Genomic DNA, 13639 nt, shown 5'->3' with positions numbered 1-13639 from the left:
CTTTACATTTAGTTACTTGTGTAGCAGGCAGTGGTTACGTCCTATATAGTCCTCGCAGTACTGGTGTGATATTTACTTGTGTAGCAGGCAGTGGTTACGTCCTATAGTCCTCGCAGTAATGGAGTGATATTTACTTGTGTAGCAGGCAGTGGTTACGTCCTATAGTCCTCGCAGTAGGCCTACTGGTGTGATATTTACTTGTGTAGCAGGCAGTGGTTACGTCGTATACATCTACAGTCTCTGGCCATCACCTAAATTAAAATTTAACTTAACACTAATAGTCCAAAATTTAAACTACATGCTTGCATATTACTTCCTAAAGTGTATTAAAACGAATAGATATTAATTAATAATATCGTTTTAACCCGTGATTTTAAGAATGTGCGCTTATAATACTGTCTCTAATTCAGTCACAAGAAGCACTGGCACTTGATTTCCAACATCAATTCGGTCCAACACCAAGCCGTGTTTATGCCATCTCCCATTTAGCTCGAGCCTTCACACAAGTCCTGGGTTGGATCCCCATACTAAATGAAATATAGATGTTAAATGTTTTCTTGGAGGTTCAGCGAGTGCCTATTCAAATTATTCCGATAGCCGTTTCCAGCGATGGTTGATTTTGAAACCAATACGATGCCAATGCTCCTACATTCTCATCGTATGACCTCAAAACCATCCATTCGAAGTTTGTTTCTTTGTTTTCTTGCGGTGGTTGATTTTGAAACCAATACGATGCCAATGCCCATACATTCTCATCTTATGACCTCAAAACCATCCATTCGAAGTTTGTTTGTTTGTTAGTTTTTTTCTTTTCTAGCGGTGGTTGATTTTAAAACCAATAGGATGCAATGCCCACTCATTCACATCGTATGACCTTAAATCCATCCATTCGAATAACTTATTGTTGGGTGTTTCTTCGTATAGATCTAGGTTTAGTCAGTTGGAGTCATTTAGTAATTTAGTTGAAAGTTGGTTTGGTTAATTGTTAGTTTTTGTAATAGCATAGTATAGTTCAATTAGGGTTGGATTAGTATTGGTTATTTGGGTTTTAGTGCACATATATTTTATGATTGATTTATTTTTCCCTGATGTAAATAAAGTATTGTTTTGTTCTATTTATTTTTAAATTAAGTTTCGTTCTTGCTTTCTTGTAGCTAGTTTAGTTAGTTTAATTTAGTCTAGTTGTCTGGTTGCTTAGATGACTCTAGCCCTTGGTCACAGACTGAGGTGTCACAGATTGGACCCACCCAGTAGCGTCACTATCTGGCTACTGGTAAAATAAATTGTGTTTAGCAGCGCAAAGCATAGACCTGACATAGTTTGGATTAGTATTAGTTGTTTGGGTTTTAGTGCGCTACTGGTAAAAAAATTCTGTTTAACAGCGCAAGGCCTAGACCTGACCTAGAGCCATCCTTGACCACCTGCTTACATTTCTTTTCTTTTTTTTTTATATTTAAAATATATTTAAAATACGTTTATTTTCATCAGAACAAAAGATGACTCTCCTATAGCCTACTATTACACTTGTGACAATTAATTTGTTATTGATAAACAGTGTTAACAATCATGAACTATTTTTATTGATAACCTTGACTGGTCATCAGTGTTATAGGCCTATGTTAACTTGTTTGCCTTTTGTTTTAATGTAAGTTAAAATAAAATCCAAATTAAAAAAAAAAGAGTCTTGGTTGTTTTTATCATAAACACCTGCATGAGATTTGGCTGTTTTTATCATAAACACCTGCATGAGATTTGGCTGTTTTTATCGTAAACACCTGCATAAGATTTGGCTGTTTTTATCATAAACACCTGCATGAGATTTGGCTGTTTTTATCGTAGACAACTATAGTTTATTATAAAGGTTTTCATTTTCATTCAGTGAGAAGCGGCCAAAAGTTTAGAAATAGATGCACAGGTTACTGACTTAGCTGCTTTGAAATGCCAGAAAAATGTTCGATCTGTTAAATGTTGGAAGTAAAATTTAATTATAGTTTGTATCAATATTTAAAAGTTTTCACCTAGAAGTGTTTTAATCCCGTGTAAATGTGTTGAATGTAGAACTCATAAAACATTTCTTTATTTAATGTGAAACATCTTTATGTCGTTTAATTCTGTAAGAAATTGTACAAACATTGACACTTGCTTATCTGAGTCCTATCTAAATCAAACGTAATGACATAATTACTTATTAAAAAAGGTACACTACTTGCATTGGAATGCCTTTTTGGTAAATGTACCGATACATTTAAATTACTCAATTGTTTTGTCTTCAATCTACATCTTATTGGGGAGTTCCGGTAAGCGAAAGGCCTAGCTGTCTGATTCATGACTAATTAATTCGACTCAATTTGTTTTAGTCATTTTTTGTTTTCATTTCTTTATATTAATTCATTTAATTTATTTATATAGCCTATCATTTATACAGGTTTCACAACAGCACTTGGCTGAGTATCTTGAGGAAGATTACAGCATTCTCCCACAATCCTTAGCATTCTCCCACAATCCTTAGCATTCTCCCACAATCCTTAGCTTGCCGAGGAGGACGCGAACGTCTTTCGACTTGAAAATGGTTGAAAAAAACTGCTGTAGGGCCTAGTAGTTGTGCAGCATGTGATTTATTGACTATACACCATTTAAATGTGAATCTACTTTTAATGCTTATGTATCCTGCTTTTGTTTCCTACTTTGCAAGGCTTTGGCCTCCTATCTTTCATCCTCTGGTCGTCAAGGTGTCTGGTAGGCCCAAACCTTCCCAGACTACCCTCATTAATTACGTGCTTTGGAAACGTGCACAATTTGTAAGTTACTTGTGAGAATTTGAGTACAGTTGGTGTCAGTGCGTAGGTTACCAATGTGTATTAAGTGCACAATTTTTGAACGCACTTTCTTTTTGTTGCCTTGCTTGTGGGCTGGTGGAGTGTTTTTGTTATTATGCTGGTGAAACGTTTTCTTTGAGATTCTTCTGTGTTCCCCTGTTTAGGGTGAGTATCTAAGGCATGACTGCATTTCGCAGTTGTTTTCGATGCCATAGTATACTAGACTGGTTCTTTTAGTTTGTCTTTATTTATGTCTCTACAGGGAGTTAGTATGGGATTGGAGTTCTACACTAAATACTAGATTCAGCAGTGTGTTTTGGTGTGATTGCGAGCATTTATGTGACACGTTGTCGGACAGCAAGGTGTAAAATTACTGTTTAATTAATATATCCACAATATTAGAATGTTTCAAATTCAATGTCATTACTCCATCAGTTTTTCATCATAACCTATATTCATATCATTAAACAATTACATTGTCAACAGTTGAGTCACTTATTTATTTGTAAGCACGAAGGTGCCTGTTGAATGTCATGGGCCCGGGTAAACGAGCTAAGGCCTTAACACAACCCTGACAGTTGGGTGTAGGTTGCGGTGTTTGCTAATGGCCTAACATGGCTGTATAGAAACTTGAAGTTTAAAACGGAGGAGTTGGCAACTGTCATTTGCTTTAGTTTTTCCTCAGGCTATTTATTGCTTTTATTAATGAAGCCAGGTGAATCGTAGGAAGACGGATCTATATGCAAGTCATGATGTCGGACTGGCTTTTAACACAGGTGGTCCCAACCTCACGATGAGCTGCTAACTATTAATACAAAAAAAGAATAAATAAAACTCTAGGGCTTCTAAAGACATTCCTACAGGGAAAAGTACCAGGAAAAAGAGGCTGACAGAGGAAGCGATGCGAAAACATTTTAAAAGAATGGTTGGGTCTGAAGTTGAAAGGAGTTCTATCCAAGGCAAAAGACAGAGAGGAATGGAGAAAGACGGTCAGAAAATCTTTTGTGGTGTCCCAACAAACTAAGAGATAGGTGAAGGGGAAGATGCTGCCTTTGTAAAGATGTGGTCGAGAATAGGGCTCTACAACAACAAGAAGAAGTAATCCATGAGAAGAACCATAGTTGGAACGATGTCGCCCACACAACAGTTCCCCCCTCTCCACGCTGCTGATGTGCCGGTGCCGAAACAGTTTAGGATCAGCAGCGTTGAAGGTTCTGCTAGGGTCAGACACTGGTCTACAAGCTGCCCTAAGGTCATCGACTTCTAATTGTTCCTGAGGGCTGATTTTCGAAGCCTTTTTCATATTTGGATATATCCGAAAGGCAGCAGAGGATTGGATTAAGAGTTATCCTTATCCAATGTGGTTAGCCAGCTAAGGCTAACGATCTCTCCTGTCCGAAGTATATCAGGCTTCTGTTATATACTAGTTATAGGCTACGCTTGAGCTCTTAAAGAGTTTGTAACCCCCCAAAACACATCAAATTTTAAAATAACATGTACACATAAAGCTACAACAAAACGCAAACGAGAGTTAAACATTTAAACATGTGACTTTTCAATTTATTTCTTCATACTATGTTGATTTGTTATATTTGACAAACACGGCAAAATATTCAGCATGGTCTGTCTTAGCCTCGTTCCAGTTTATCATAATATTACCAGTTGAGTATTTGAACATTGGAAATTTGGGCGTCTGCTCCCACATACAGTCGCCAAGTATGTTGTCAACGGCAACAAACCAGCCCTGGTCGTTAGGGCATGTCCCGTAATTATGGTTCATAAAAAAAGTTCTCCGCATTGCATTTTCTTGATGCCCGAATATGCCGAAATAGTTGGCAGAATTGTTATATATGTCTACCCAGCTGGTGCTCTCGATCTTATTCTTATCCATCCAGGTCATGTAGGTCGAGCTTGATCCGTTAAATATCACGTGATGCACTGGAGTGCTGTTTTTGTATATGACCAGAGCTACTTCAGATATATTTTTCCAGTTGTCTAAGACTGTGTTGTTTCTGAAGTGATTGGAACATGGCAAGTTCTGCCCAACCTACAACACACATAATGCTAATAGTTAAATACAATTTAAGAATTTATTAGGTTTTTATTTTAGTCAATTTTTTAACAAAGTTTTGAGAAATGTATTAATATCAAGAGATGTCTGGATAGATTAAAACAAGTAGCCTATAATCACGTAGACCAGGGGGTGGGCAAATTACGGGCGGGCCACATGTAGCCAGCCGGAGTGTGTTTTTTTTTTGCGGCTCGCGGACACCTACAGAAATCAGGTGTGACCATACTATATACATGTAAAAATGAAATATATTAAAAATAATTCTAAATATCTGTATATAAAAGAAATATATTAAAAATAATTCTAAATATCTGTATATAAAAGAAATATATTAAAAATAATTCTAAATATCTGTATAAAAATGAAATATATTAAAAATAATTCTAAATATCTGTATAAAAATGAAATATATTAAAAATAATTCTAAATATCTGTATACAAATGAAATGTATTAAAAATAATTCTAAATATCTGTATAAAAATGAAATATATTAAAAATAATTCTAAATATCTGTATAAAAATGAAATATATTAAAAATAATTCTAAATATCTGTATATAAAAGAAATATATTAAAAATAATTCTAAATATCTGTATAAAAATGAAATATATTAAAAATAATTCTAAATATCTGTATAAAAAAGAAATATATTAAAAATAATTCTAAATATCTGTATAAAAATGAAATATATTAAAAATAATTCTAAATATCTGTATAAAAATGAAATATATTAAAAATAATTCTAAATATCTGTATAAAAATGAAATGTATTAAAAATAATTCTAAATATCTGTATAAAAATGAAATATATTAAAAATAATTCTAAATATCTGTATAAAAATGAAATATATTAAAAATAATTCTAAATATCTGTATACAAATGAAATGTATTAAAAATAATTCTAAATATCTGTATAAAAATGAAATATATTAAAAATAATTCTAAATATCTGTATAAAAATGAAATATATTAAAAATAATTCTAAATATCTGTATATAAAAGAAATATATTAAAAATAATTCTAAATATCTGTATAAAAATGAAATATATTAAAAATAATTCTAAATATCTGTATAAAAAAGAAATATATTAAAAATAATTCTAAATATCTGTATAAAAATGAAATATATTAAAAATAATTCTAAATATCTGTATAAAAATGAAATATATTAAAAATAATTCTAAATATCTGTATAAAAATGAAATGTATTAAAAATAATTCTAAATATCTGTATAAAAATGAAATATATTAAAAATAATTCTAAATATCTGTATAAAAATGAAATATATTAAAAATAATTCTAAATATCTGTATAAATGATTGAAACTGTGTCATTATAAAAAGTTTCAATTAAACGATGATTGTCCTTCTAGGCTCTACTTCAATACACTCAGACACAATCTCAGGCCAGTATTTATTCAATGCTATGAAGAACTGTGTTGAGTGTTTGTTATGCTTTGAACAAGATGGAGCTGTGTTCTCAGGAGCTGAATCAGCTTCTGCGCTAAATGGTGAGCTTGTGGTATTGAAAACTGGTTGTCTTAAAATGATAGAGCTAGATCTTTGACTAAGATTTTTTTTTTTTTTAGAATATTCCAACCATAAACTCTAAATAGGAAAGTTTGCGCAAAGCTGCATAAAATATTTTCTTGACCGATTAAATATGAAACTTATCAAAGCTAGGGGCTTTAACCACAGCCAGTTTCGAAAAGTACTTTAAGATTTAGAAACAGAATATTCCGATGAATCCGCAGGCTTAGCATTGGCAAGGTACTGAGAAGAATATAAAATCTTAAGAAAGAAATTGTGTTCCTTGAAGAAAATTGACTGTGACTTTGTTACTAATATTTCTAATGAAGAGTGGAAGACTAAATTTCATGTTTTTCATGACTTTTGCAATGAGTTGTTTGACTATGATATGTAAGTGCAAGTTAAATCTTTTCAAACAAGGCTTTTCAGTTTCTCCAGGCAAGCAAGTGCAAACAGGCTTTGTCTTTTACCTTTGCTGAAAGGTGAAACTTTTTGTAGTGAAATGGTTAATAGTACAAGACTTATTTAGATTCCCAAAGTGTGGCATTTATAAAAGCAAATTTTAAGACGTCAAGAACCAGTTTTCAATACCACCAGCTCACCATTTAGCGCAGTAGTTGATTCAGCTCCAGAGAACATAGCTCCATTCACATTATGACATGAAAGAGAAGCTCCAGTCAATACCTTCGTTGTTATTTGACAGCAGTCACAAGGATGACCAATAGTAAACTAGTTCCGGAACATGATGAACAAGCGTAAAAAAGTTAAATGCTTCACATTAAGTAGAACTGTACATTTGTGGTGAGAACTGTACATTTGTGGTGAGAACTGTACATTTGTGGTGAGAACTGTACATTTGTGGTGAGAACTGTACATTTGTGGTGAGAACTATACATTTGTGGTGAGAACTGTACATTTGTGGTGAGAACTATACATTTGTGGTGAGAACTGTACATTTGTGGTGAAATGTGACGTAAAAAGACAATAGAATTTTTTTAAAATCGTAAAATTGGTTTTAGAAATGGCTAACTCTTGTTGTAATTCCTCAATTGGGAGTGTGAAAAAATAAAAAGTGAATGTACTGTATAAATATGAATTAAAAGACATACAGTCAGCTAGTGTATTTTTCAAGTTGTAAGTACATATACATGAATACATATGCGGCCCACCTTTTCCCAAATTGTTTTAATGCGGTCCTCGATACAAAAAGCTTGCCACCACTCCTGACGTAGGCAAAAGTCCGTTACTCTCTGGAGAGACGAGAGGAGAGAAAGAGAGACAAAGAGAGAAGAGCTTTTCCAAGAAAGCTTCACGATTCCATTGCCTTTCGAGACAAAAGGAGCCATATACATCAGATCTGAAAGAAGTGGTCGTCTCCTTTCCATTAGGACTAAAACTGAAAGATTTAAAAACTCCTTTATCCCACTTTCGGTCAGAGTGTTACAAGATCAACTGTCGTCATCGAGAAGTTCATAGAAGTCAAATTCATAAAGCGCTGGTTTTGAATGTGTATGTGTTTCGTGTCAAATTCATAAAGCGCTGGTTGTGAATGTGTATGTGTTTCGTGTCAAATTCATAAAGCGCTGGTTGTGAATGTGTATGTGTTTCGTGTCAAATTCATAAAGCGCTGGTTGTGAATGTGTATGTGTTTCGTGTCAAATTCATAAAGCGCTGGTTGTGAATGTGTATGTGTTTCGTGTCAAATTCATAAAGCGCTGGTTGTGAATGTGTATGTGTTTCGTGTCAAATTCATAAAGCGCTGGTTGTGAATGTGTATGTGTTTCGTGTCAAATTCATAAAGCGCTGGTTGTGAATGTGTATGTGTTTCGTGTCAAATTCATAAAGCGCTGGTTGTGAATGTGTATGTGTTTCGTGTCAAATTCATAAAGCGCTGGTTGTGAGTGTGTATGTGTTTCTTGTCAAATTCATAAAGCGCTGGTTGTGAGTGTGTATGTGTTTCGTGTCTAATTCATAAAGCGCTGGTTGTGAGTGTGTATGTGTTTCGTGTCTAATTCATAAAGCGTTGGTTGTGAATGTGTATGTGTTTCGTGTCAAATTCATAAAGCGCTGGTTGTGAATGTGTATGTGTTTCGTGTCAAATTCATAAAGCGCTGGTTGTGAGTGTGTATGTGTTTCGTGTCAAATTCATAAAGCGCTGGTTGTGAGTGTGTATGTGTTTCGTGTCAAATTCATAAAGCGCTGGTTGTGAGTGTGTAAGTGTTTCGTGTCAAATTCATAAAGCGCTGGTTGTGAGTGTGTATGTGTTTCGTGTCAAATTCATAAAGCGCTGGTTGTGAGTGTGTATATGTTTCGTGTCAAATTCATAAAGCGCTGGTTGTGAATGTGTATGTGTTTCGTGTCCAATTCATAAAGCGCTGGTTGTGAATGTGTATGTGTTTCGTGTCAAATTCATAAAGCGCTGGTTGTGAATGTGTATGTGTTTCGTGTCCAATTCATAAAGCGCTGGTTGTGAATGTGTATGTGTTTCGTGTCCAATTCATAAAGCGCTGGTTGTGAATGTGTATGTGTTTCGTGTCAAATTCATAAAGCGCTGGTTGTGAATGTGTATGTGTTTCGTGTCCAATTTATAAAGCGCTGGTTGTGAATGTGTATGTGTTTCGTGTCAAATTCATAAAGCGCTGGTTGTGAATGTGTATGTGTTTCGTGTCAAACTCATAAAGCGCTGGTTGTGAATGTGTATGCGTTTCGTGTGTGAATGTTGTTCGAATTTTTAATCAATATTGTTTTTGTACAGTAGTTTCGCTGAGCTTGTCAATTGTAGTCAAACTGAATTTCCATTAGATTGGATCAATAAAAATTATCTTATCTTATCTTATCTCATCTATTCCTAAGGCCAATTGTTACCAAATCTCAAAACTAAATTCATTTATAACAACGATATAGACCTAAAGATAAACAAAACCTTAAGCATAAACTAAATTGAATTGTCAGAAACAGAATCATATTTAAAGAAAAAAAAACTGACCTGCATACATCCTTTCTGAATTCTCTTCGGTAATCCAGTTCCATCCACGTACGCGGGGTAGACAGGTTTCCCAATGGCTGCTGTACCTCGAAATGCCAGAATCCACGAGGAGTTGCTATTCATATCAGGGAAGCAGCTTTTATCCCCCTGAAAGCATAAAGGTTATTGCACTTGGGATTAACTCTTTCTCTCCGTAATTCTTTTTCCACGTTCCGATGGAATTACTCATTTTGCTCATTTGTGTTTCACTAACCCTGCTAGGATTAAATTTCAATAACATTTTTGTTTGTTATCAGAAAATGTTATAGTTGGTATTGAATAGTAGGAGAAAGTGTGATCTTTGTATATAACACGAATTAAAGTTTATAAATTAAAAAATTAATTTAATTTAATGGGGTCAAATCAAAGTTGGCATCGTCAGTTAGGAGAGAAAGAGTTAAAAGAAAGGGGTCGCTGTGTAAAAAAAAAGACCTTGTGGTCTGTAGGGCAGATAGGTCATCTGTTTCTGTGGCCTACGTTCAGCGAGGGTGTATTTGGGCCCTCTCTTGAGTCCACCCAGCTCTAGTAAACGAATAACCGCCTTTACTTTTCCCCAAATAGAGCTGGGTGGATTCAGAGGGCGCCCAAAGATCCCGAAATTAAAAATCTCAGTCTTCACCAGGATTCGAACCCGGGACCCAAGATACGGAAGCCTTGCGCTTTACCTCTCAGCCACCGCGCCTCCCCTTTGCAATGTTGATGAGGGAAAAATCAACGTAATAACAACCATAAACTCTCGCACTGTTAGTTACCGATGGTATTTTATTCTGATCTCTTTCATTTTTTAAAGTCGCTTTAAAAAAAACATTTTTTCTAAAGTTTCCCTTGAAGGTTTTAAAGTGAAGGGAACGGTGTTAATGTCAGAGCTGAAACATTTCTTGACATTTAACTCTTTCTCTCCTAACTGACGATACCAGCGTTGATTCCACCAGAATGTGGTAAATAATTACGGAGAGAAAAGAGTTAAACAGGGGAAGAGAAAGGGCGAGAGACCAAAAGCGAACATCAGTAGAATAAGAAGCAAAGGAAGGCAAGATAGACTTGGACCCGAGGTGAATGTCAAGGTCATTGCTGAGTTCAAATTTATGTCACAAATGACGTTTTAGACTCCGCTAGGAACAAGTTAAATATCTCTCATTATTCCCTGGCTTATCTCCAGTTAGCTAAGTATAATTTCCCCCCAATAGGGATATTAGAGTAGATATATTCTTCTTATATCCAGCTTTTTTTGTTGCTGAGCTGTGAGCTCTTTTGCAGACTGTGCCAAGGAAAAAAATGTGTACTGTTCTCTTCAGTTGTTCAGCACTGCCGTACAGGGTGTTGGTCATGTTGGGCCGTAGTGGAAGTAGGGTCTGGATTAGGAAGGGGCATTCAAAGAGGAAATGGATTAAAGTTTCATAAGGGTGGGCGCAGTGTCTACAGAGGCGTTCGTGTGTGTGAATACTTTTTGTTAATATGACAAAGGTATATTATTATATTATTAGTTGAAATGTTTCATAGACGATTATCAGGGCCCGTCCTAGCAATTGCGGGGACCTATGCAAAATGGATTGCGCGGGGCCTAGTCTGGGTAGGGATAAGCATTATGTCAAAATTAAGATTATTTTAGTTAGAAAATACTTTCGTCTTTGCAATAAATTTTTAATAAATGAAAGCCGGCAATGCTGTTTTTATTTATTGGCACCCCAAAAATGACATTATCGTCCATTTTCAGGAGATTTTAATACTTTCAGGAGATTTCAAGGAGTTTTTCGTATATTTTGCCTTTTCAGGAGATTTCCTAAAAAGCCGTGGAAACCCTGTTATTATATACAAGTTATAATGATTTAATTTAATAATTTACACTTACAATTAGCGCGGGGCCTATGAAAGAGCGGGGCCCACTGCGACCGCATAGGTTGCAGTGGGCTAAGACCGGCCCTGACGATTATTTACCTGACATTTTGTTACAGCTCCGTTGATGTCATTGACCAGTCTTGTAACTACCCGTCCAGACGTGCTACTTGCTTGAATCAAAACTGGAATCAATGCAAGACACATGTTACTGCATCCTCATCAGATTGTTATAATGAACATGATTTTATTGCTACCATATATGGACCTTAAAATATATGCACTTAATAATCTAAATTTCAAAGTAGGCCTACTAACCATAAACATAGAAATATATATAGGTCTGTGGTACTAACCTAAAAACCCCAACGCAAGCGACTGTAATGTCTTAGTCAACATTTCCCCAGCTTCATATAAAAGTTAAAATCTTGATGTCCTAAAATGGATCAAAATTTTGTATTTCATATTAGTCTATGTAAAGCTGTAACAAAAATTCTAATAGTAATAGTAATTGCTTAATATTTTGTGGGTTGTTTAGCAGTAAAATAAATGCCCGATTGTTCTTATATATTGAAACGAATCTCTCTATCCAGGTTCTCTGTAAGCTGCACCACACACCACCAACTGAAAGAACTTGACAACTCAGAGCTGCAAACAACGTAATAGTTTAATGTCAATAAATAACAGCCAATACTGTACAATTGGCAGCACGTAACACAAGACTGTACAAATATCTCTCCGTTAATTAACAACCGTACTCTTGCACTGGCCTCTCCGTCTCGTCCCGGACTTGTACTGAGCCGTCGTACTGAACCGTAGATCGGGAAGTTGTGACTGACTCGACTCTTGATACCTTCGCTCTTTATATAGGGTCCCAAATGGCCTTCTAGAATCGGACGGAACATCGCTCGACCCTCCTGGGTGGTCACTCGACTATTTTTGACGTGACTGGTCTGATTAGGCTACTATTCACTTTATATACTTCTTGAAACTTCGCCAGAAACGCAGGTGACGGTCTCAGCTCGTCATGGTTGACCGCGCATCTAGCGCTGGCCTGGGGCGATTTACTTATCAGGACAGACGTATGCAGCGAAAAGAGAACCTAAGCCGACCACCGGCAGACAAGGGGGGGGATCCTGTTTAGTGAAACCTTACTGTAATAATAATAATATAATCACGACAATATGATAATAATCACGAACAGTCGCATTTGGACAAACAAGAATAGTGCTCTCGGATCGCACTCATAGAAGTAAGATCCTCGCCAAAAAAAGGTTCCAATGTATACAAATATAGTTACGTCCGCATAACAGCGATGTCAAACATATCCAATATACTAAGTCCTCATGAACAGGTGTATATATAACTTTACTATAAAGTTACGTCCGCATAACAGCGGTGTCAAATATATCAAATATACTAAGTCCTCATGAACAGGTGTATATATAACTTTACTATAAAGTTACGTCCGCATAACAGCGGTGTCAAATATATCCAATATACTAAGTCCCCATGAACAGGTGTATATATAACTTTACTATAAAATTACGTCCGCATCACAGCGGGTAACAATAAACTTTAATAATATGTATCCAGCTCAAAGTAGGCCTACCGAAAATAACAATCAAAAGACGTGTACTGTCTCAAGTCCCATAAACGACTCTTTTAAATAACTACTTCACTCAACTTACTTAAGGTTACTACTGTCTTCAACTGCCCCAAAGATACTACTGACCAGAAGTCAATTTAGTCATTCTTACTTCCTCTTTCTATCTCAGAGGTTTCACGTGGCTTTCACCCTCATGACCCGAGGTGAAGATATAGCAGGCAATGTCAACAGAGCGTGTGACAAAAGGGAAAAAAAAATTGCGTCACCTCCGCTTTCAAACACAAGAAACATAAACCGCCTTTTAAAAAAAAAACAAAGATACATAGAAGAGAGAAAAAAAAGTTCAATGTGATTCAAGATACAATAATCAATTCGAATTCATTGACAAACATGTAACTTACACAGACTTGCTCTGGCGTAGAGTAGTGTCGACAATCCCAATTCTCTTAATGTAGCTCTCTGCAATATGATGTAGGTAGTAAATAAATAAATTTAAAGCTTTTATATAGCTCTTCTTTCTTATAGCAAGGTCAGAGCGCTATGGTCCAATCTCATTTGTGGACCGGTGGGGGAGGGGGTATATGGGAGAAGGTTTTCCGTGCTGCCTTTAGGCGCTCAGTAAACACAACTCTGCTCGAGTCGGGTGTCGAACCTCGAACCCCCTTCATAGATAGCCAAGCCAAGTTCAAGTGTACTTAGCCTTTCGACCACCATACAATCCAAAGAGATAACAGATATACAAATAATCCAAT

The 13639-nt window shown here is 35.7% G+C and overlaps 1 protein-coding gene across 3 annotated transcripts; it reads right to left on the bottom strand.

Moving 5' to 3' along the window:
- Positions 1-4347: 4347 nt before the first annotated feature.
- On the bottom strand, positions 4348-13545 carry LOC106064000 (uncharacterized). 3 transcript variants are annotated; one of them, XM_056034231.1, is made up of 5 exons: positions 13289-13545; positions 11635-11714; positions 11381-11463; positions 9407-9553; positions 4348-4863 (listed from the first exon to the last, which is right to left on the bottom strand). In XM_056034231.1, the coding sequence occupies exons 2-5, from the start codon at positions 11675-11677 to the stop codon at positions 4390-4392; spliced, it is 747 nt and encodes a 248-aa protein (XP_055890206.1). In that variant the 5' UTR covers positions 11678-11714; positions 13289-13545; the 3' UTR covers positions 4348-4389. The 3 variants fall into 3 exon arrangements, with proteins under 3 accessions (XP_055890206.1, XP_055890207.1, XP_055890208.1); XM_056034232.1 differs by lacking the exon at positions 13289-13545 and adding an exon at positions 12970-13139; XM_056034233.1 differs by lacking the exon at positions 13289-13545 and adding an exon at positions 12891-12909.
- Positions 13546-13639: the final 94 nt, after the last annotated feature.

This window comes from Biomphalaria glabrata, chromosome 6, assembly GCF_947242115.1.
Source record: "Biomphalaria glabrata chromosome 6, xgBioGlab47.1, whole genome shotgun sequence".
NCBI classification, from domain to species: Eukaryota; Metazoa; Mollusca; class Gastropoda; family Planorbidae; genus Biomphalaria; species Biomphalaria glabrata.
The sequence above is the reverse complement of the archived record's forward strand: the minus strand, read 5'-3'. Positions and strand labels throughout refer to the sequence as shown.